The sequence below is a fragment of the Oncorhynchus gorbuscha genome, linkage group LG19 (genome assembly GCF_021184085.1).
Source record: "Oncorhynchus gorbuscha isolate QuinsamMale2020 ecotype Even-year linkage group LG19, OgorEven_v1.0, whole genome shotgun sequence".
Classification (NCBI taxonomy): domain Eukaryota; kingdom Metazoa; phylum Chordata; class Actinopteri; order Salmoniformes; family Salmonidae; genus Oncorhynchus; species Oncorhynchus gorbuscha.
In genome coordinates, this window is record NC_060191.1 from 1169184 (window position 1) to 1191701 (window position 22518).

The 22518-nt window shown below is 43.9% G+C and overlaps 3 protein-coding genes across 6 annotated transcripts in view; 2 read left to right on the forward strand and 1 right to left on the reverse strand.

Annotated features, from left to right (window-relative positions):
- Positions 1-15292, reverse strand: part of LOC124005571 (SNF-related serine/threonine-protein kinase-like) — a 57603-nt gene extending 42311 nt beyond the window's left edge. Inside the window, 2 exon segments of the mRNA XM_046314963.1 lie at positions 12803-13477; positions 14794-15292. Coding sequence (XP_046170919.1) covers positions 12803-13391 — 589 coding nt within the window. The 5' untranslated portion in view covers positions 13392-13477; positions 14794-15292.
- Positions 15293-16506: 1214 nt separating this feature from the next.
- Positions 16507-19666, forward strand: LOC124006052 (chromatin target of PRMT1 protein-like). 4 transcript variants are annotated; one of them, XM_046315716.1, is made up of 6 exons: positions 16507-16684; positions 16957-17066; positions 17949-18096; positions 18837-19014; positions 19094-19234; positions 19315-19666. In XM_046315716.1, exons 2-6 carry the CDS (start codon positions 16984-16986, stop codon positions 19491-19493), a joined length of 729 nt encoding a protein of 242 aa, XP_046171672.1. In that variant the 5' UTR covers positions 16507-16684; positions 16957-16983; the 3' UTR covers positions 19494-19666. The 4 variants fall into 4 exon arrangements, with proteins under 4 accessions (XP_046171672.1, XP_046171670.1, XP_046171671.1 ...); XM_046315714.1 differs by having other exon boundaries at positions 16508-16684; positions 16971-17066; XM_046315715.1 differs by having other exon boundaries at positions 16510-16684; positions 16982-17066.
- A 700-nt stretch (positions 19667-20366) lies between these two features.
- LOC124006053 (protein JTB-like) lies at positions 20367-22469 on the forward strand. The gene is made up of 5 exons (XM_046315718.1): positions 20367-20742; positions 20832-20872; positions 20971-21056; positions 21150-21229; positions 21333-22469. Exons 1-5 carry the CDS (start codon positions 20681-20683, stop codon positions 21487-21489), a joined length of 426 nt encoding a protein of 141 aa, XP_046171674.1. The 5' UTR covers positions 20367-20680; the 3' UTR covers positions 21490-22469.
- Positions 22470-22518: the final 49 nt, after the last annotated feature.

Genomic DNA, 22518 nt, shown 5'->3' on the forward strand with positions numbered 1-22518 from the left:
TTGTTCTAGATTGTCTAGATGTCCTGGCTTACCTACTTCAGGTAGTAAATTCAATGCAGTATTAGGCTTCTATTTAGCTAATTAATGATGGGTTATGCATAATAAGCTTCTAATTTATAGCCTTTCTCTGTTGCTCGCACAATACTCACGTACCTGGGCTCCCCTGGCCTCTCTCCTTAAAAACACTCCTCAGCTCTTGGAGTGCCATGCAGGAAAAACCAGACTAGAATAGCTTGCTAGACATAATTTTTTAGCATTTCTCATACCAATAGGCAATTTGAAGGTAGAGGAACACAAGCTTGTTTGCTGAATGTTAAACACAGCATCAAATAGAACTCATGGGTAGTTTGAAAGAAGAGCGAACGCGCGATGGCGGTAGGCTATAGCAGTTATTTATTCAGACCCATAACCATTCAATCTTCATGAAGAGATGTGAAAGTCTTCTGCATCTAATACTAGTCCTGTGTTATACAAAGGATGTCATTAGAATGATGAAGATAAGGACAACAAAGCCTATTTAATTGAACTGTTGAAACCAAGGAAGGAATAAAGCAACTCTAGAAAAAGAGACAGGCTAATAACAGGTATTATGCGTCAGCCTACAAATGATACAAATAGGCTTGATTATATTTCTAAATTAAAATCTATTTCACTGGCCTATACTTGTAACTTTATAGGCCACATTGTGCTGCACCAAAACCGCATGTTCCTTTCTGCGTTATCATGGTTTGAACGATGTGCGTAATTCCAGTTAATAAAATACTGTACTCTATTGTAACTGTTCACACTAAAAAAGGATTGGCCTACTGGAGCTAGGTTCATTTATTATTTAACAGATCATATAGCTAGCTACATCTATAGGCTTTTATGTTTTTCTGTTGTGCAGTATAGATATCCAATACATACACTGCTCAAAAAAATAAAGGGAACACTAAAATAACACATCCTAGATCTGAATGAATGAAATATTCTTAAATACTTTTTTCTTTACATAGTTGAATGCGCTGACAACAAAATCACACACAAATTATCAATGGAAATCAAATTTATCAACCCATGGAGGTCTGGATTTGGAGTCACACTCAAAATTAAAGTGGTAAACCACACTACAGGCTGATCCAACTTTGATGTAATGTCCTTAAAACAAGTCAAAATGAGGCTCAGTAGTGTGTGTGGCCTCCACGTGCCTGTATGACCTCCCTACAACGCCTGGGCATGCTCCTGATGAGGTGGTGGATGGTCTCCTGAGGGATCTCCTCCCAGACCTGAACTAAAGCATCCGCGAACTCCTGGACAGTCTGTGGTGCAACTGTGTGGTGGATGGAGCGAGACATGATGTCCCAGATGTGCTCAATTGGATTCAGGTCTGGGAAACGGGCGGGCCAGTCCATAGCATCAATGCCTTCCTCTTGCAGGAACTGCTGACACACTCCAGCCACATGAGGTCTAGCATTGTCTTGCATTAGGAGGAACCCAGGGCCAACCGCACCAGCATATGGTTTCACAAGGGGTCTGAGGATCTCATCTCGGTACCTAATGGCAGTCAGGCTACCTCTGGCGAGCACATGGAGGGCTGTGCGGCTACCCAAAGAAATGCCACCCCACACCATGACTGACCCACCGCCAAACCGGTCATGCTGGAGGATGTTGCAGGCAGTAGAACGTTCCCCACGGCGTCTCCAGACTGTCACATGTGCTCAGTGTGAACCTGCTTTCATCTGTGAAGAGCACAGGGCGCCAGTGGTGAATTTGCCAATCTTGGTGTTCTCTGGCAAATGCCAAACGTTCTGCACGGTGTTGGGCTGTAAGCACAACCCCCACATGTGAACGTCAGGCCCTCATACCATCCTCATGGAGTCTGTTTCCGACCGTTTGAGCAGACACATGCACATTTGTGGCCTGCTGGAGGTCATTTTGCAGGGCTCTGGTAGTGCTCCTCCTGCTCCTCCTTGCACAAAGGCGGAGGTAGCGGTCCTGCTGCTGGGTTGTTGCCCTCCTACAGCCTCCTCCACGTCTCCTGATGTACTGGCCTGTCTCCTGGTAGCGCCTCCATGCTCTGGAGACTACGCTGACAGACACAGCAAACCTTCTTGCCACAGCTCGCATTGATGTGCCATCCTGGATGAGCTGCACTACCTGAGCCACTTGTGTGGGTTGTAGACTCAGTCTCATGCTACCATTAGAGTGAAAGCACCGCCAGCAGTCAAGTGACCAAAACATCAGCCAGGAAGCATAGGAACTGAGAAGTGGTCTGTGATTATCACATTATCACCTGCAGACCCACTCCTTTATTGGGGGAGTCTTGCTAATTGCCTATAATTTCCACCTGTTGTCTATTCCATTTGCACAACAGCATGTGAAATTTATTGTCAATCAGAGTTGCTTCCTAAGTGGACAGTTTGATTTCACAGAAGTGTGATTGACTTGGAATTACATTGTGTTGTTTAAGTGTTCCCTTTATTTTTTTGAGCAGTGTAGGCTAACGGTACAATCATTTGGGCTTTTTGAGCTTTTTTGGGCTAAGGCTTATGAAAAAGTCTTTAACGTAGGGCTCAAAATGTTTAAATTGTAAAAAAATTACCTTTATTTAACTAGGCAAGTCAGTTAAGAACAAATTCTTATTTTCAATGACTGCTTAGGAACAGTGGGTTTAACTGCCTGTTCAGGGGCAGAACGACAGATTTGTTCCTAGTCAGCTCGGGGATTTGGGGTAGCCTAGTGGTTAGTCCAACGCCCCGCCCCGGCAGGGTAGCCACTGGCTCATTAGGCTCCGGTAGCGTCAGGATTTCATTTTCAAACAAAAAGCTCTAATCAAACACAGACATAGGCCTATGTATATTTTTTATTTAACCAGGTTGGCAAGTTGAGAACAAGTTCTCATTTACAATTGCGACCTGGCCAAGATAAAGCAAAGCAGTTAGACACATACAACAGAGTTAAACAGAGTAAAACAAACATAGTCAATAATACAGTAGAAAAATAAGTCTATATACAATGTGAACAAATGAGGTGAGATAAGGGAGGTAAAGGCAAAAAATATATATATGCTTTATAATGCTATTGAATAACACTTCTGGTTTGGGCAGGAAATACCAGGTTAAAATCAGGAGAATAAATAATTTATTCTCGGGATGGAACGTTTGTAAAACACTAACCCCCCAGACTGACTGAGAGCCAAGGAAGACCTCACCACGTCAGGGCACGTCAGTTGGTTTGACCTGAGGTCTGAGCCATTAGAACACATGCATCCCAAAACGGCACCCCATTCCCTATTAAGGGCACTATACAGGAAATATGGTGCCACCCCATGGGAATCCGACTGTAAATAAAGTCTTCACAGGAGGAGACAGAGCACGGACCTCTTACCCCATAATTCGTATATTAGCCAACCTTAAATCCGGGTGCACACTGCACAATTTTCTTCCTGATTTAGCTGTTCCAGACAAGTTGAGATCGGAGACAAAATCCACACGTTGTTGCCTACTCGGGTGCGCAGACGTCACTGACCCTCGTTTAATGAGAGCTACCGATCCAGTCCTTTGAGCAGTCCCAGACGTCACTGACCCTCGTTTAATGTGAGCTACCGATCCAGTCCTTTGAGCAGTCCCAGACGTCACTGACCCTCGTTTAATGAGAGCTACCGATCCAGTCCTTTGAGCAGTCCCAGACGTCACTGACCCTCGTTTAATGAGAGCTACCGATCCAGTCCTTTGAGCAGTCCCAGACGTCACTGACCCTCGTTTAATGTGAGCTACCGATCCAGTCCTTTGAGCAGTCCCAGACGTCCCGATATTTTCAAACACGCAGATTTTGTTCAGATAAAAACCAACAATGCTCTTGTAGTGAGATGTGCAACAACTAGTTTTTAGAACAATCAGCAATAGCCAAATGAGAGCTTGCCAGAGAAAAAGCCAATGAAGACATATCACATCACCCAGAATGTATAGACTCAAGCAGGAGCGATGAATACTACTAATATGCGCTTGTATTTGCCAAGAACCAAAGCATCAAATCATTACAGCTCTGAAGTTCACAAGCAATGTTATTCGATTCAAAATGTATTGGCTAGATATTTGAAGTCTGTATGGCAAGTGTGAATGTCTGACTGAAAACATTTAGGAGGCTGCTTTGAGCCACAGTTTGTTCTAGCTACGTTAACAAATCACATCACATGGTTTTCGCTAGACAGTATGGTATCGAGAATCCTCACAACCTTCATGTCCTTCTCTCATCCAGGGATGAACGGTATTCCCATCTTGGTACACAAGGGGAGCTAAAAACACATAAAAAAATCCCACTGGTCATCTATTATAAGAATGCTAACAAAACTAGCATAAACTAATAGCAAATTTCAATAGAGGCTGATAGCTAAATATGCTAATGAGCAGAAAAGGAAAATATACGAAATGACAAAACAGGAAATCCAGCTCATAAAGTTATGCAAGTATAAGTTATGCAAGTATAAGCAGTGAATTTGGACAGGGACTGTTTATACTTTGAGAACTTGCTACCAAACTATCAGACAGAGATTCTCTTAGAGATGATTCTGAACTGAAGACAGCTGTAACCATGTGAAGTCTTATCTTATTGGTGATAGTCATTTACTCTGTCTCATTCTGTAATGTGCCATGTATCTCAAGTACACCAATTGTTTGAGTGTTAATTATTTTGTGACTAATAAATGATATTAGTTGAATTGAGTAAACACATTCCTCGTTTTACAGGGTAATTATTTGACTATATCATTTAGGCCTATTGGTAGTTATGTACACTATGCATAGCACATGCTTGGGTACCACCTTGACATCTCTGATATTCAGAACAGATTACAGGCATGTCAATTAAGTGACCGTGCAGCTTTGTGATTGGACAGTGAGGATTCTAGGCGTTGTTCTTGACCCCGTTTCATACTGGCTATTTTGGCACTGTGTTTCTGGGGGAACCCTGAAAAGTCAGTGCTAACCCTGCTCCAGAGCAGAGCCAGCTAGTCCTAGGATAAGATTGGTGCTAGCCCACTTTAGAATGTGCAAGTGTGATCTCAGCCCCAGGCTAAAATCTCCCTGAGCCCAGGGAAGCTGTTAGCCCTGGGCTAAGGTGCAGTGTGAACAGAGGTACAACAGGGAGATGTGGCTGTGGACAAAAATGGAGTGAAAGTAGTGGGAGAACTAATTTCCTTGCTTTGACCAAGTTATGGTAGGAATCTTTGGTTAAAATCTATATTCAGTTGAGTGATTTACAGGACAGTAGGACACACTCACTGCCTGCTGCTATACCAGAATTAGGCCTACTGCTTTTGGTATGTCCTGAGAAATATATTGCTTTGCCAGTTGCACACAGGGATCGTAAAGCAAACCGGAGAACGCCATCGTGTTCAGGAGAGTCATCCTTCCATAGTGGTCCCTGATAACACTTGTAGGCGAAGTCATGGTGACGTTGGCTAGCTAAGCGCATGTGCAGAAACATGTTATTGGGTCTAAAGGTCATCTCACACCGAACTGCACACACGCACCCGTCAAATCAATCCTTTGCTATGAAGTTAATGAATATTAATCTCAGAAATCAAAGATGATATTTCAACAAAATAATGTTGCAGGAATGCTAATCTTATGTTTCTAACTACAGAGATGATCTCAGAACAATCTGAGCTGTTGGCATGGCTTGCTGAAATGACATGGAACGACCCTGATATTATAGTCACTGCTATTGCAATAGCAAGGAGCAACGCTGTTCCTGATGGAGATAAAGCCTGGTTTAGGAACGCATGCTACACTACATGACCAAAAGTATGCGGACACCTGCTCGTCGAACATCGCATTCCAAAACCGGGGGCATTAACATGGAGTTTGTCCCCCCTTTGATTCTACAACAGCCTCCACTCTTCTGGGAAGGCATTCCACTAGATGTTGGGACATTGCTGTGGGGACTTGCTTCCATTCAGCCCCAAGAGCATTAGTGAGTTCAGGGAACTGATGTTCGGTGATTAAGCATGGCTCGCAGTTGGCGTTCCAATTCATCCTAAAGGTGTTCAATGGGGTTGAGGTCATGGCTCTGTGCAGGCCAGTCAAGTTCTTCCACACCGATCTCAACAAACCATCTGTCTGAAACTCACTTTGTACACGGGGGCACTGTCATGCTGAAACAGGAAAGGGTCTTCACCAAACCATTGCCACAAAGTTGGAAGCACAGAATTGTCTATAAATCCCTTCACTGGAAGCAAGGGGGCCTATGCATTGGGGCAGGTAGCGTTCTCCTGGCATACGCCAAACCCAGATTCGTCAGTCGGACTGCCAGATGGTGAAGCGTGATTCGTCACTCTAGAGAACACGTTTCCACTGCTTCAGAGTCCAACGGCGGTGAGCTTTAGACCACTCCAGCCGATGCTTGGCATTGCGCATGGTGATATTAGGCTTGTGTGCGGCTGTTCGGCTATGAAAACCCACGTCATGAAACTCCCCAACTAACATTTCTTGTACTGACGATGCTTCCAGAGGCAGTTTGGAACTTGGTACGGAGTGTTGCAACCGAGGACAGATTTTTTTCGCCCAACACTCAGCGGTCCCGTTCTGTAAGCTTGTGCGGCCTACCAATTCACGACTGAGACGCTGTTATGCATAGATATTTCCACTTCACAATAATATATATTACAGTTGACCAGGGCAGCTCTAGCAGGGCATACATTTGACGAACTAACTTGTTGGAAAGGCGGCATCCTATGACGATGCCATGTTGAAAGTCACTGAGTTCTTCAGTAAGGCCCTTTTACTGTGAATATTTGTCTATGGAGATTGCATGGTTGTCTGCTCGGTTTTATACACCCGTCACTAACAGGTGTTGCTGAAATAGCCGTATCCACAAATTTGAAGCGGTGTCCACTTACTTTAGTATATATTGTGTACTTCAGTCAATGGTCCCCATTAGCCTACATTTTACAGGACTTATTTTATAAAGTTAATGCATCACAAGTTACTTGAAGTAGGCAATGAATTAGTTTGGACATTTTTGTTTGGCATATGTGGCAAGGAGTGGAATGATAGCAAACAGGTCTGGTATGTAGGCTGATAATACTACAGACACAGAGGAATGTCTTAACGTGAGACAGTTTACAAAAAAAACTAAAACATTTATTGGTTTCCCACTACAAAACGCCAAAGTAATAGCATACTCAGTGTAGGCTATAACATTCGGAATGCCCCCAACGTAAGGCTCATTTCACATTGCCCATGACACATCACACAGTGCTAAACAGATTCAACAGAAGATTCATCTGGAGGTCAAATGTGGGATTCACCACTGATGGAAAAAAAAAATCCATGGAAGCAGACGGACAGGTGGCGATTGGAAAGTGTTGCTGCCGTGCCTCGCTCTCCAACGTGTGCCTCGCTCTCCAACGTGTGCCTCGCTCTCCAACGTGTGCCTCGCTCTCCAACGTGTGCCTCGCTCTCCAACGTGTGCCTCGCTCTCCAACGTGTGCCTCGCTCTCCAACGTGTGCCTCGCTCTCCAACGTGTGCCTCGCTCTCCAACGTGTGCCTCGCTCTCCAACGTGTGCCTCGCTCTCCAACGTGTGCCTCGCTCTCCAACGTGTGCCTCGCTCTCCAACGTGTGCCCCGCTCTCCAACGTGTGCCCCGTTCTTCAACGTGTGCCCCGTTCTTCCAACGTGTGCCCCGTTGAATCCCCGTCATTTCACTCAGGTCAGTGAAAATAATAATTACTGTTAATCATCTGTATCCCTCCAACCCTCACTCTTCCCCTCCCTCCCTGTGCAATCACAGTGTGGAACTGGTTCACTCAGTCAGCTGGGTATTCTTCTGGTCACACCAGGACAGCCTTCTTCCTCAGTTAACACAGAGCGAGAGAGAGGGTCATTTTCAACACTATACACTGAAATGTGTTTCATTAGTGATAATCATTCATGTATGAAAATATGGAAGAGCTGGGAATCATGATGTAAGGTCAGTTGTGATTAGTGATGGGGAAATGGATCCAGTTACATATCAAAATATTAAAAAAGGACAATACTATATCATCAATACTTTGACTTACAACTATCCATTTGTAAAATAAAAATATATAAATTATAAATCCATCTTTTTAAAGTGAGCCAACATCTTTTCAGCACTTTCATTTCAATGACTTTCCTAATGCTCTCTGCTTAGACAAATAGTGAGCAATATGTCTGGAATATCAAATCATAAATATATATTAAAAGCAGTATCGAATCGCAATACATATAGAACCGTGAGATTCGCAATAAATATCATATCGCCACCGAAGTATCTTGACAGTACCGTTATGTCCCTGGCAATTCCCAGCCCTAGTCCTGATTGAATCAAAGTAGTAATACATTGCATTTTAATACGTAGCCTATAAGATGAAGTGGTGGAGGACTTAATTTAATGAGGCTATTCATTGAGTAGCTATGTGGTTGGTACAGTAGACACAGGGCCCAAAGTAGAAAAGCTGAACTTTTGGAAAAACAACTGTATTAATAGCAGAAGTGTCACATCCACAGCAGCAGGCAATGTGAACCTGAGCTGTCAAGTGGAGCTGCCTGCTGAACGGATCACAGGGAGAGAGAAGCTGGGAACCTTCACACCGGCCGGCGATAAACAGTAACACTACACACACACAAAAAAAAGAGAGCGATCAAAGAGCTCTGTTCTTTCTGAGTTCTGGCATGGCTGCTCTCTGACCAATAGAGTTTTATAGATGGCTGGTCTGGTGGCTGGTCAGTTCTAGGTCTATATCCATCCAGCCATGACGTGTGTACAGTACAACCCGCCAACTTGGCCACACAGACAGGCAGAATGGAGAGATGGGTTGCTGCTCAGGGTCTCAGAGAGAAAGGTTACTGTTAAGGTTTTAGGAGGTGAGAAATACCATTGAACCTGAGACACTGACATAAATCAAGGCTCTACTTAGATCCAAGGGGCCAAAGCAAAGAGGGTACAGACCCACGGACCTGAAAATAGCTTGTATGAAGGGTAAGTCACTTGTATGACTTGACGCAGTGGTAACTGGGAAGCTCAATGTCAAGAACCTATTGACACACCTTCGTCTCGTTCTATACTGCTGGGCTTTCCAGATCATCCTGAGCAGGGCTGCTAGAATACACCAGACCTGAAAGTTCCTCACAGCATTAGTGGAACCTGCATTAATGGGATTAGAACAGGCTGAAAACATGCTGAGTGTGCGTCAGGGAGGGACCATAAACATTCTGATTATCACTCACACGATTTGTCCCTCTTCAGCCATAAAATGAAACAAGCCTGTTCCTCCACTTCACTGCAACTGGGCTCTGCACATTCATTGCATAGTAAGCATTCTCACAACATTTAGCGCATTTTTCAGGAGACAATATTTGCAGTGTGTTGCCTTTCAAAGAGAGGTTGAATATAAATACTCTCAGCTGATAGTCACAGTAAATGTCTGTATTTTCTTTTCTTTCAACATTTTTATGCAACAGGTTATTTGAGGAACATTGTCTAACCATGAGTGAGTGGTACAAGGTCACCAACACCAGCTTGTTCCATCAGATGTCTGGGCCAAATCCCACCCTACTATAGCCCCTACCATGTGGCATCATCCTCAGACTGGGCCTCCCTGACACCTCCAGCACCACAGCCCATACAATACCCTATTCTGTCAGACTGACCTAATCCTCCTTGACACCCCCAGCACCCTGTTCTGTCAGACTGACCTAATCCTCCTTGACACCACCAGCACCCTGTTCTGTCAGACTGACCTAATCCTCCTTGGACACCTCCAGCATCCTGTTCTGTCAGACTGACCTAATCCTCCTTGACACCTCCAGCATCATGTTCTGTCAGACTGACCTAATCCTCCTTGACACCACCAGCACCCTGTTCTGTCAGACTGACCTAATCCTCCTTGACACCTCCAGCACCCTGTTCTGTCAGACTGACCTAATCCTCCTTGACACCACCAGCACCCTGTTCTGTCAGACTGACCTAATCCTCCTTGACACCTCCAGCACCCTGTTCTGTCAGACTGACCTAATCCTCCTTGACACCACCAGCACCCTGTTCTGTCAGACTGACCTAATCCTCCTTGACACCTCCAGCACCCTGTTCTGTCAGACTGACCTAATCCTCCTTGACACCACCAGCACCCTGTTCTCTCGTTACATAGGAACAAACATGGCAGCGTGACAACAAACAGCCACAGGGCTGGCAGTAGACTGTAGTGTGTCTCTCTCATTGGGCACATTCCAAGAAAAGTGATCATCATAACATACACCCACATGCCCAGCAGTTTCCTCTCTTTTTGTACAATGACTCTTGCTCATTCCCATTCCTGGCCTCATGCTACCTCTGGTGTTCTCTGAGCAGTTACAAAAACATCTGCTGCACACTGGCTGCATCTCAAACAGCAACCTGTTCCCTATGTTGTGCATAGAGCCCTATGGGATTCTGATCAAAAGTAGTGCACAATATAGTGAATAGGATGCTCACTCTGCCTGGCCCTCCGTCACCAATCATAGGCGATGGAGGGCGAGGGGGTGAGAGAAGAGATGTTTTTTTTTGACAGGCTCTCTCCCAGGAGTTCTGACTAATTGTGCCCAGACAAGAGTCACCAAAATGTAACAGTACACAAGCCAAAAGCCCTGAGACAGCAGAGCAGAGCCCTGAGACAGCAGAGACAGCAGAGCCCTGAGACAGCAGAGCCCTGAGACAGCAGAGACAGCAGAGCCCTGAGACAGCAGAGCCCTGAGACAGCAGAGACAGCAGAGCCCTGAGACAGCAGAGACAGCAGAGCCCTGAGACAGCAGAGACAGCAGAGCCCTGAGACAGCAGAGACAGCAGAGCCCTGAGACAGCAGAGACAGCAGCAGACAGCAGAGACAGCAGAGCCCTGAGACAGCAGAGACAGCAGAGCCCTGAGACAGCAGAGACAGCAGAGCCCTGAGACAGCAGAGACAGCAGAGCCCTGAGACAGCAGAGCAGACAGCAGAGCAGAGCCCTGAGACAGCAGAGCAGAGACAGCAGAGCCCTGAGACAGCAGAGCAGAGACAGCAGAGCCCTGAGACAGCAGAGCAGAGACAGCAGAGCCCTGAGAGAGCAGAGCAGAGACAGCAGAACAGAGCCCTGAGACAGCAGAACAGAGCCCTGAGACAGCAGGACAGAGCACTGAGACAGCGGGACAGAGCCCTGAGACAGCGGGACAGAGCCCTGAGACAGCAGAACAGAGCCCTGAGACAGCAGAACAGAGCCCTGGGTCATAGGTAAGCTCTACTCTCTCACACTTACACTCGGAGTGCTCATCCATCCCACCAGTCCAGGGCCAGGCAACACTGCTGCTGGCTCAATGTTTGTTCAGTGAGGGTGAATTGATGGATTAGAGGCAGTGAGATGGCCTGTGACACAGCTCTGGACAGAGAGGCTGCAGGATGGAATATTGATTTGGCAGGGCTATGCTGGAAACCATATAAATTGTGTGCGAGGCTTCCACTGGCTATCATGTAGAAATGTATTTTAATCAACCCCACAATGTCAATAGTAAAATATTTAATCAAGGCTTCAGCACTAGATGTTCAGTACAAACAAAGGATGGATTAACTGTTCTGCCTAGAGCCGGCGATTGTAACCGGTCTGCAATTAACAGCAGTCAGCCTTCTCTCTTCTCCTCTCTAGAGACCTTCATCTGATGCACAACCATGACAATTACAACACAACGCAGGCTGCACACAGCCCCAGACCTATTACTGTAAGATGCTCTGTCATTCTTTGCAAATAAACAGTGTGTGTATGTGAGAGAGTGACCACAGTTTCCTCAGGTTACAGTTACACCCTACAAGTGTGACAGGCATAGTCAAATAGGGGAAGCAATAATGGCTAACACAAATGCTTATCGAAAGACATGATCATGCCTAGGGCCTATATTTAGAGATGTGCGTGTTTATAACATTGGAGTATTGCAGACTCTCCTTTCAAATGTCTGGGACAGTGAAATGTTAAAGAAATAGGTTGTATCATAGAATATAAGTAATCAAATTACAAATGATCTGATATGTAAATGCCTGGTTTGGCACACAGGAGGTTATAGGAGAAGTCAGTGCTGCTGCTGCATGCACTACAGTCAGTCAGTCCACACAGGAAATCAATGAGCCAGTTAATTAAGTGCAATAAAACACTCTAGGCACCAACACCAGGAGAACTGGCCTTGTGTATCATAGCAACACATAGCAGTAACTTGCTTCCCTAGCTACAACATGACCTTGCTTGCACTTCTGAAATTGTAAGTTCAAAACCAGACTAAACCGTCATACATACATATAAGTAATCCTTTCTAGGCTACAGTAAGGCAATGTCAAAGGTCAGCATACAACCCCATTTTTTTTTTAGACTCTGCGATCCTTAGCCCTCAAGTCCATGTAACAATCTCACAGAATCACCACGGCCCCATTACACAGGGTTGTGAGCTTGCTGATATGAGGCCATTACCTTGAAGGGTTTAACACATGCCTATTAGACTAAGTGCCCAAGATTACAGCCAGCACAGGTCAATACAATCAAACTATGACTCTAAGAGAGTGGTTAGAGCATTGGGCCCGTAACCGAAAGGTTGCTAGATCGAATCCCTAAGTTGACATGGTAAAACTCTGTCATTGTACCCCTGAACAAGGCAGTTAACCCAATGTTCTTAGGCCGTCATTGTAAATAAGAATTTGTTCTTAACTGACTTGACTAGTTAAATAAAGGTTCAATCAAAAAAAATATACGGCAGACAGCGTCAAATGTCATCCATCTAATGTATCCAGGCCTACAAGCTTAGATGTCTTACCTACGGCCGGAGCATCATACTCATCTCCCAGCAGGATCTCTGGGGCAGAGTAGGCCAGCGAGCCACAGCTAGTGGTGAGCTTCTTCCCTGGCTGAAACTTGTTGCTGAAGCCAAAGTCAGTGAGCTTCACCACTCCCTGCTTCTCAAAGAACACCACATTCTCCGGCTTGAGGTCACGGTGCACCACATGCAGCCGGTGGCAGTAGGAGATGGCATGGACGATCTGGGCAAAGTACTTCTTGGCCAGCTCCTCGCTGAGGCCCTCCTCGTGCTTCATGATGTAATCGAACATGTCTCCTCCGTCGCCCAGCTCCAGGATCAGGTAGAGCTTGGTCTGCGTGTCGATGACTTCGTAGAGCCGGACAATGTTGGGGTGCTGTACCAGCTTCATACAACGCACTTCCTGGAACAGGTGACCCGTGGCAACCGTGTCCAACTTGGTCTTGTCGATGACCTTGACCGCCACCTTCTCCCCCGTGAAGACGTGGCGCGCCAGTTTGACCACGGCGAAGTGGCCCCGGCCCAGCGTCTTGTCCAGGTCATAGAGCCCTGCAATCTTGCCATCATACCCTCGCTTGAAGCCTGCCATGGCTGGGGATGGGTTTTAAGCAGTTTCGTAGGTCCACTTTACTTCAACACGTTGGATGTTAATTTCGTGCCCATGATGTCCACTTCCTAAGAATAACAATGAGAGAAAATTACATCAGAATATCAACAGAACAAAACTTCACTTAAGAGTGACTTGAAGGAAATGAGGCCTACAACCTGACTCAAACCTTCATTGCGGAACATCTCACAGATTTGTACTGGGGTGTGATCATTACTTCAAACAGTTGACAAACATTCTGTTTTGCAACAGAAATGACCATTTCTATTGGGAAGGTTCAGCAAACAGTTAGGGCCCTACCTGTCCAGTATATCTGTCCAGTAGAAACGCTAGTTTTCATTGCAAAACAGAACGTTTTGCGACTGTTTGGAGTAATGATTACACCCCTGAGTTTCTGTTGTTCAACAAAAACAAAGCCAAGGGTCTAGCAGTGAAGCTCGTAGATGCATGAAGAAAAACATCAAATTAACTTACAAAAAGGTTGATTTAATATATGTAACGTTCAGCCTTACAGACCCACTGAGTTTCAAAGTTGCAAGGAATTTGGACTGACAGGAGAATTGTGTTGAGCTTATTTGCAGGTTCAACTGGTAGGATTTAGTTAATGTAGCCATTAAACCCTCGTGGGTTATTATAGTCAAAGACGTTCCATCATTCATAATCAATGGACGCTACAGTATTTCCTTCTTGAAAATGTAGCCATGACAAACACCACACATTACTAAATACCTAGCTAGCTACAATGACAATGTAGCTATGAATTGAAGCCAATACTGTACTAATAATGCATATGCATACAGGGAACATGACTACTAATTACATATAAGAAAGAATTATGTAATATTATTTTAACTACCACACAATTGCTAAATGGGATCAGGTCAGGTGATTTGGTTGTCATGACAAGATACCGTACAGTAGCTAGGTCACCAACTTAGCTAGCTAGTTAGCCAATTTCAAGTGGCTAAAAGTTAGTTAACTATTATACTTGGCTAGCTAATGTTTAAGTTAGTCCATGAAAGCAGTTGGCTAGTTAGCTAACGCGTAAGCTTCCATCACATGAGACAGAGAAACAGCTTGATAGGCCTGTGTTAGCTACGTTTCCGTACTAGTGACTCGTTCATTCACCGAGTAACGCGTTAGCTATCTAACAACAGTAGCTAGCAAACGTTAGTTACTTAACTAGCTAGGTATTACTGGGTAACAACATATTTTGACGTTGGATAAACTCATCTTGCGGCGCCGATTTAATTGTAATTTCCTCAAATAATTGTATGAACGAACGTTGGTTAACGTGAGTTTAGCTAACGTAACGTCAAATATACTGATAACTAACTAACCCTAGCTACAAGCTAGCAAGCTAACAACGGCTGGTCGGACTTACCACTCTCTCTACAGTAAACATCAAGCCGAAATCTTCAGCTAGCTAGTACACTGGATGATAAATAATGTCCTTCGTTCTACTCCCGATAAAGTTTATTATTAGCTAATTGTATCTTCCTCTGTTGCGATTACCAATGACACTTACACGGTGCCTATGCCCAAACCTCATCAGTGAAACAAGGCATTGCAGCGTTGCTGGGATTGAATTGCATCTCTCGTCGAAATCATTCTCCTCCCAGAAACGGTTGCGGCGGCGGCGCCGTAAATGTGTTGGGCGCATAGAGATAGATGGAAGACTAATGTTTGTATCTGTGCCATTGTAGGGTATGTGACAGCATGGGCAGCACCATTGAGACTCTCTCCATTTTAAAGTAGTCAGTTTCTTCTTCACGATTGACTGATCCCTCCTGGTGACCCTGTTGGAATCATGTCCATGAAGTTAGAAGTCCCACCCAGTAGACTACATTAAAGTAGTGGAAGCCCTCAATGGCGCTGCCCATGCTAAGAAAGCATTTTGGCCACTACTAGGCCTCTATCATTCTCTATGGTTGGGCATCAGCCGCATTAATTTCTGACGTCAAAGAAACGTAGCTAGCTGGAAAGAATCCCACAATGGTCCATACCAATGAAGAGGTCCGCAATAATAAGTGTATTTCACCATGGCAATATGTGAAATAATACACATTAGTAGTTAAACACATCAATACTGAGCACAGTAACGCAATAATGGACCTCAAATTTCATGAAAATAACCAGGAAAAAAAAGCACAACAGCCAACATCATCATGAGGCTGTATGTATGGCTTGGATATTCTGCCCTTGTTATAGCTAGCTCTAGTCCAAAACAAGCATGCATACAAACATACACATCTAATACACATCGTATGACCATTGTCTTGTACATTTCTTGATCAGTGACATTTCTGCAAAAGAAATCTGACAATACCGCAAATAACGGTAGATTTCCATGACTGTTAAATATGAGACTGTGCTGCCCTCTAGTGGCTGACAGTTTTTTACTGTAATGTATTATTTTTGTTAGGCTACACAAAAGCCAGTTAGGCTTTGCATAGAAGAGTATATTGTCACTTTTTTTCTCATTACTATATATAAAATATACTACATTACTATATATAAAAATATATAAAATCCACAGCTTGTGTTTTATAGACTAATGGTGTTTTAGATAATCTGCTCTCTACACAAAGTGGATGATTTGTTTCAAGTATGTGTTGCATTTACCTTATGGGAACTCAGAAGGGTAGTGTTGAACTTACAATAAATACACCAGGCTAGAATATTAAGATAGCAGTAGGTGGATAGTTTATTAGGTACTTTACCAGGAAAAGGGGGGAGTTCTTGTAAATTGTACCTCTGTCTCTCCCAGCTAGGCTATTCGGGCACACACTACTACATGGATTGAATTTGAGTCACAAATGGCTCGCTGGTTAAAATAAGTGCACTAAATAGGGAACGGAGTCGCTTCATTACCATACTCTCTGGACAGCTCTACCCGATAGAATAATACATCCGTACCTTCTGCACATGTGATACTTTACACACACATGTTTGTACATATCTCCGGTAGCTCCATTGCTGCTTAGTCAAATTAATTATCTATATACTGCAAAAATGCAACTCTTCATCCGTTCTTGATTTGTAAACGTGCATTTGTTGTTTTCCGCATGTGTTCGAATCAATGTGCGAGTTTGATTGAATTATTGCGTCTATTTTTGGGCGGTAACTACAGTATGAAACTTGAGGCTTTCCTTAGTTGAGAACAACTTTTTTTTTATGGTGTGCAGGTGCATCTTTGGTGTGGACAGTCAAGAGGGAGAGGCTAACCATTTTTTTGCTAGCATCTTCCCCATCTGCCAGTGCTGTTCTTTAAAGTGAGTAAGAGTAACGTTAGTGTGGTCAACTTGATTAAAAGCTAGTTAGTAGGTTTATATAGTTTGAGGTTTTGCTACCATCTCACATGGCAGCAAATTAGCAAAAGTTTACCGACCAAGCCAGCATGTCAAACGAATGAACAGTTAGTTAGTAGCTAGTAACGTTGTTTGAAACTTGTTACAAGGTAGTTTCCCATTTTAACATTAGGTCATTCTTCGATTGTCACTATAACTACCAACTAAAGTTATGCTTTTGTTCCATTGCAATATCGGTCTCCCTATTGAGTGTCTCCACAGGAATGTATCAGCAAACAGACGTAATGACTTCACCAACAGAGAAAATCGTGCTGAAAAGCACCTCAACAACTTCCCTCAACGATCGGTGAGACAACCATTAGCCAGCGGTGATGAGTTTGCAGAGGCCACCTCCTGTACTCCATATCTTGCTCATTGCAAACCCTGTTATGACTAAGTGTCTTTTCTCTTATCAGTCTTTCTTCCCCCTTGATACAACATCCAGAGTCCAAGGCCAAACTGGTCTGCTTGCTAGACTACTAACTACAGCTGGATAATTGGGGGACTTCACCCATGTACGCATGTGCATTGTATATGGAGGACCTGATTGGTGTTAGTTTTGCCCCAGCTAACACACCTGACTTCAATATTCACCTAATCGTGGTCATCAGTTTAGAATGACATTTGATTTAATCAGTGTTTGCTAGGGATGGAGAAAGTGTGACACCAATCAGGCCCTGGACTGGAGTTGCCCACCCCTGGTATAGGCAGTAAGGGCAGGGGAACTACATGGATACAGTAGTGTGCTAAGCAGTATGTTCTTAATTAACACAGGAGTCTGCTGATGGGAGTACGGCTCATAACAATGACTGGAACGGAGAGAATGACATCAAATGCCTTGAAACCAGGTGTTTGCTGTATTTTAGTAACATTTCACTAATGTCACTCCAGTCATTACCATAAGCCCGCTCTCCCCAATTACACTGCCGCCAGCCTCCTGTGGTTCTTAAACCCTCCCATCTCCTATCCTATATCACCCTATTCGACTGAGGGCCAAGTGTCTGCAGGTTCACTCACATGTACTTGATCAAGTAAAGTCACTGATCATTTAGGAACTCTCCTCACCTGGTTGTCTAGGTCTTAATTGGACATTTGAAAGGTAAGGTACAAACCAGCTGACACTGGGCCCTCCATGGAATGAGTTTGACACCCCTGTCCTCCTTTATCCCTCAACCCCTGCTCCTCCAAGCTTCACCACCATGCTGAACAACAAGCAGCTGGAGCCAGTGGCTGTACCAGTCAACATACAGCAGCAGCAAGTGGCCAGTGTCCGCAACAGGAGACTGGCTCTGCAGATGGAGAACAGGACCTCTGTGCAGGCTGCCCTGCAGCCCAAGGTAAGGGAACTAACCATCCACTTTTCAACCTCTCTAGGTTAGTTAGTTAGATTACATGTCACTAGTCCAGGGCTGCATTCAGTTCAGTGCAACATTCCATGACAGTTTGTACTGAAGGGCATGTTTCCCCAAAATGGTGTGCACCACTTTGGTGGGTGTGGCATGATCAATATGGGTGTGGCCATTTTGAAATCACAAAATGTGAGCAGCACACACCATACCATCTGACCATACAATTTGATTTGATTGTATCAGTCACATGCGCTGAATACAACCGGTGTAGACCTTACAGTGAAATGCTTACTTATGAGCTCCTAACCAACAATGCAGTTTAATTATTTTAAAAAATAGAATCAGAAATAAAAGTAACAAGTAATTTAAAGAGCAGCAATAAAATAAGACTATATACAGGGGGTGTACCGGTTAATTGAGGTAATATGTATATGTCTGTAGAGCTATCTCCCTCTGCGCCATCATAATCACACTGTTCTTCAACTTGTCGTTTCCATTGAATTAAAAGCTGAACGCACCCCAGATCAGAACTACCCCAGTATCATTTATTTTCCTTTTTCATCAGAGAAATTAAGAAGTGGACTCGATTAGAAGCATTGAAAAGTTCATTTGAATTTTGAAACCAATGGTGCCACCTCCTGGGCATGTCATGTCTTGACTTTCAGTTCATCTATTGAATTGAAATGGAATACACCCTAACTCTGTTGGTACGTTCCAATGTCCCACAGAGCCTGAAGCAGGGCGATGTTCTGGCAAGGCTAGGTCGGCCCATGGGGACCCTGATGCGGGGGGCCACCAGAAGCCAAGGATTTGCTGTAAGGGGACTGCGAGGAATGCATCGAGGAGGTTTCGGAGTGTGTGGAAACAACAGAAGGGGCTTTTTCAGAGGTGGCTATGCTTTCAGAGGTGGGTGTACTGTTTTTCAACTGTAGCACTGTTGGAGCCAGTTTGAGCCAGTTTAACTTTGTATCCCTCCCTCATTCAGGTGTGAATCCGATGCGTGCCCGGGGAGGGGTGACTAAGCTTTGGTTTCGTCAGGGCTTGAGGTTGCAAGGTGGCCAGCTGAACGATGCTGGAGTGCTGGTTAGCTGCGGAGCCAGGAATGAACTGGGCCTGAGAGGAAGAGGTGAGAGTACTCTCTTAACTGTGTGTACTCTGCCCTCCCTTCTCCCACTGCCCTCGCTCATATCTTGTCATCCCTACCAGGCAGAGGAGCGGGTCTGGGCCTGCGGGGCCGGGGATGGTTCCGAGGCAAACCTGAGAAAATCCCCACCAAAGAGGAGCTGGACAACCAACTAGACAACTACATGTCAATGACCAAGAGCCACCTAGACGCAGAGCTGGATTCCTACATGGCCATGGCAGACTCTGACTACATGGAGTAGAACCCTGCTGGAAGACGGGTAGGCAGCATCAACAAATGCACTGAGGCTGTCCAGGGGTGATTCATTAGTAGAACTACCCCTCACTGGAAACAGATGGATGTGACAACCAGGGTCTCTGGCTTAGTCAGAACTATTGTTAAAGCACTATTTGTGAACAAATATGTGGTGGTACACACACAAGCCCAGAAGCCTGTGTTATGTGGCTGAATTGGAGCTCTCTAGAGTCCTACTTGAACTGTTATGTTGTTTTCATCATTTATAAGCTTAGCTCAGTGCTGAGCAGGGTGGGCTAAAACCTTGCTTAAGGAAGAAGTATGAAGGTCTGCAAGACTTGTCTAAGAAAATAATAACTTGTTCAGTAAAATCACAAACCAACCAATTATCTTTGCTCCGGTACATTGTGGGTTTGTCCAAGACACTTCACACTATAGATGTCATGTGTTTGCTGCAATGTTATGTTACTTTCAAAACAGAGTTTCATTTTGTGTCATTTATTTGTGACATACTGTATTGTATGTACCTCAGCTAGACAGGTTTGGCTGCATTGTGAATTTATATAGAAATGTTGATTTTAGTTTAGCTGAGAGAAATTACTACAAATGGTGGCAAGAGGACTAGTTATCCAACCAGTTCCTGTCAGAATGTTTTTTTGAGAATGAATGGCCCAACTGTTACAAATATTCTTTAGCGTTTTGATATGCTCAACATTGTTTTAATAAAAACATTTAAAGCTGTTGCTACCAATGATCTAAACATTATCATGTAATGGCGGCAGTTCATTATTGACCTTCAGTATAAATGTAATTGTCACTCACAGCATAGACATGAGCCAGAAAGTTACCAACGCACTGAAATGCCTTGTCACCGCGAGGGCCGGGAAGAGCACTTCAAGCATGTTACTCAGGTCAGGTGACATGGGGAGGAACTTCGAGAATTCAAGATGGCTACAATTCTGCCAAGACACAACATTTTATAATGGAATAACTAACATTTAAAGATGCTTAAAGGGACATTTGAGTATTCCGTAGTGGGTTAGCTGCTGTAAATATACTTCTGGAACTCAACCGATAACTAACCTTAGCTAATATGTAGCTAGCTAGAAGCCAAACGTTACAGAAGCTACGTTATTTAGCTATCTCATTAGAAGTTACTGACAGTCTAGAGTTCGTGCCCCCCTTACCAGCACAATGAGCGATTCCCGAATGTTCTCGATCTTAACACTGCTCCTGGTAGTACCTGCGTCAATTAGGTGAGTGTGCTGTGTCACTGACTGAGCTCTCGTCAAACCTCTGACTCGTGTGAATGTATAAACCAAACCATTCTATCATTTTCTTCTAGTGTCCATGGTGCTATTTCAGGAGAGGAATACTCTACTACAGGTAGACCCTAGCTAGTTAAATAACACTTAAATACAGATCGGGTAGCTGTAGACCCTAAAATTGACGTTTCTAGCTATTGTAATCTCTTTATTTTGTAGCGATAAGCACAACATCCCTTCATTGCTGGCAAGAGGATGAGTTTTCGATTTTGACAGAGTGTGCAAGGTGCAACCCCTTTCAGATGGTGAGGGTTAAAATAATTCCTATTTTCTTGAACACCGTAATACTGATCTTTTTTAATCTTAATTATGGCATCCCCTCACGTGTCTATCTCTAGAAATCATGGGCACCTTGCGCCCGAACTGGATTCATAGAAAAGATCAACTGTGCAAAAACCAACAAAGTTGAATACAAGAGGTAGCCTACCTCCTTTTTTTGTATATTTGTATATACTATTTTCCTAAATTGATGCAACCGCCAATTCAGGTCCGACTACAATTCTATCTTTCTCTTTTCTCAGCTGCCGTTCCTCTTGGGTTGATGAGCGCCTATTCTGGAGGTTTGAGGGGATCATGATGTGCCTGACGGTAGTCTTGGTCCTGGTGGTTATAGCTCGTCAGAGAACCCTGGACCACCTGGCTTCTGAAAAGGTCCGCAGGCAGATCCTGTCCATATAGAGACTGGGTGCTGTTGTCTGGCGCTTGACCAATCAAATGTTTGAAGGACTTGAATGGCAGAACTTGCACATATCACTATTTCCATTTTGATCCCATGTTTTGTTGTGGCCTTATTTGTGAAATGTCTATGTCTAAGTATGACCCATACACTGCACAATAGTTATGGGTTTGAACTAATCTTACAATATGTTCCAAGTCATTACTGCAGTATACTTAATAATATTGCAGCACAGCATGTCTTTATGTTGTCATAGTTGATATCTTTTATGTGTCTGTGATTAGAGTATAGTCCTGCCTAACTATTCCATGTGTCAGTTTTGGGGATTTGAACATGTCAACTTGGTCTAACTTCCTGACATTCTCACATTGTCTGCTTGTCACCATAATAACTGAGTTGGTCCAGCCAGAGAGACGAATACTACAAATATCTAGGCCTATGTGTTATTGAGTATGTACCCTATTTTCCTTCAAAGATTGATTTCTGAAAAAGGGGTTTTACCAGCTACATTTAATGCGCTACGATAGATGACATTTTTTGGTCTGTGATCAATGTGCTTACGGTGTATTTACCAATGATTGGTCAATCACGTTTGTGTGAAATTCAGGTCTGTCTAAACTATACATATCTATTTATTTATGGTGTCGTTTGACAGGCGTTTCCTTTTAGTTACACACTAGCTTAATAAAGAGCAGTGACACTATCAAGAGCAGTGTGCTGGTTTCTTAATTTTTCTGATCTTATTCATCTGTTACCAGGCACCTGCAACAAAGATAGCTCAGATGTGTGAGTGCCTTTTCAATTTTGTTTAGACACTATTTGTAAAACCATGTTTCCTCTGATTTCTTACAGTATTTATGTATTTTACAGCACTGTTAACACTATTCCTAATTATTACATTACTGTAAGTGTGTAGCAAATTGTACAGTTTATTGCACTTTCTATTTATGACCAATAAAAATAAACTGTTAGGGTATGTGCACAATGTAGTTTTTTTGTTAGTAAATATAGTTCTGCTTTTTTTCTGCTTA

Excerpts from the sequence above, each read along its gene's own strand:
- LOC124006053 (XM_046315718.1), top strand. The coding sequence starts at position 20,681 with ATGAGCGATTCCCGAATGTTCTCGATCTTAACACTGCTCCTGGTAGTA. Across the intron at positions 20,743-20,831 it reads GTAGTACCTGCGTCAATTAG|TGTCCATGGTGCTATTTCAG; the intron begins GTGAGTGTGCTG and ends ATTTTCTTCTAG. Across the intron at positions 20,873-20,970 it reads AGAGGAATACTCTACTACAG|CGATAAGCACAACATCCCTT; the intron begins GTAGACCCTAGC and ends TTTATTTTGTAG.
- LOC124006052 (XM_046315714.1), top strand. The coding sequence starts at position 16,587 with ATGGTGTGCAGGTGCATCTTTGGTGTGGACAGTCAAGAGGGAGAGGCT. Across the intron at positions 16,685-16,970 it reads TGCCAGTGCTGTTCTTTAAA|TGTCTCCACAGGAATGTATC; the intron begins GTGAGTAAGAGT and ends CTCCCTATTGAG. Across the intron at positions 18,097-18,836 it reads AGGCTGCCCTGCAGCCCAAG|AGCCTGAAGCAGGGCGATGT; the intron begins GTAAGGGAACTA and ends AATGTCCCACAG.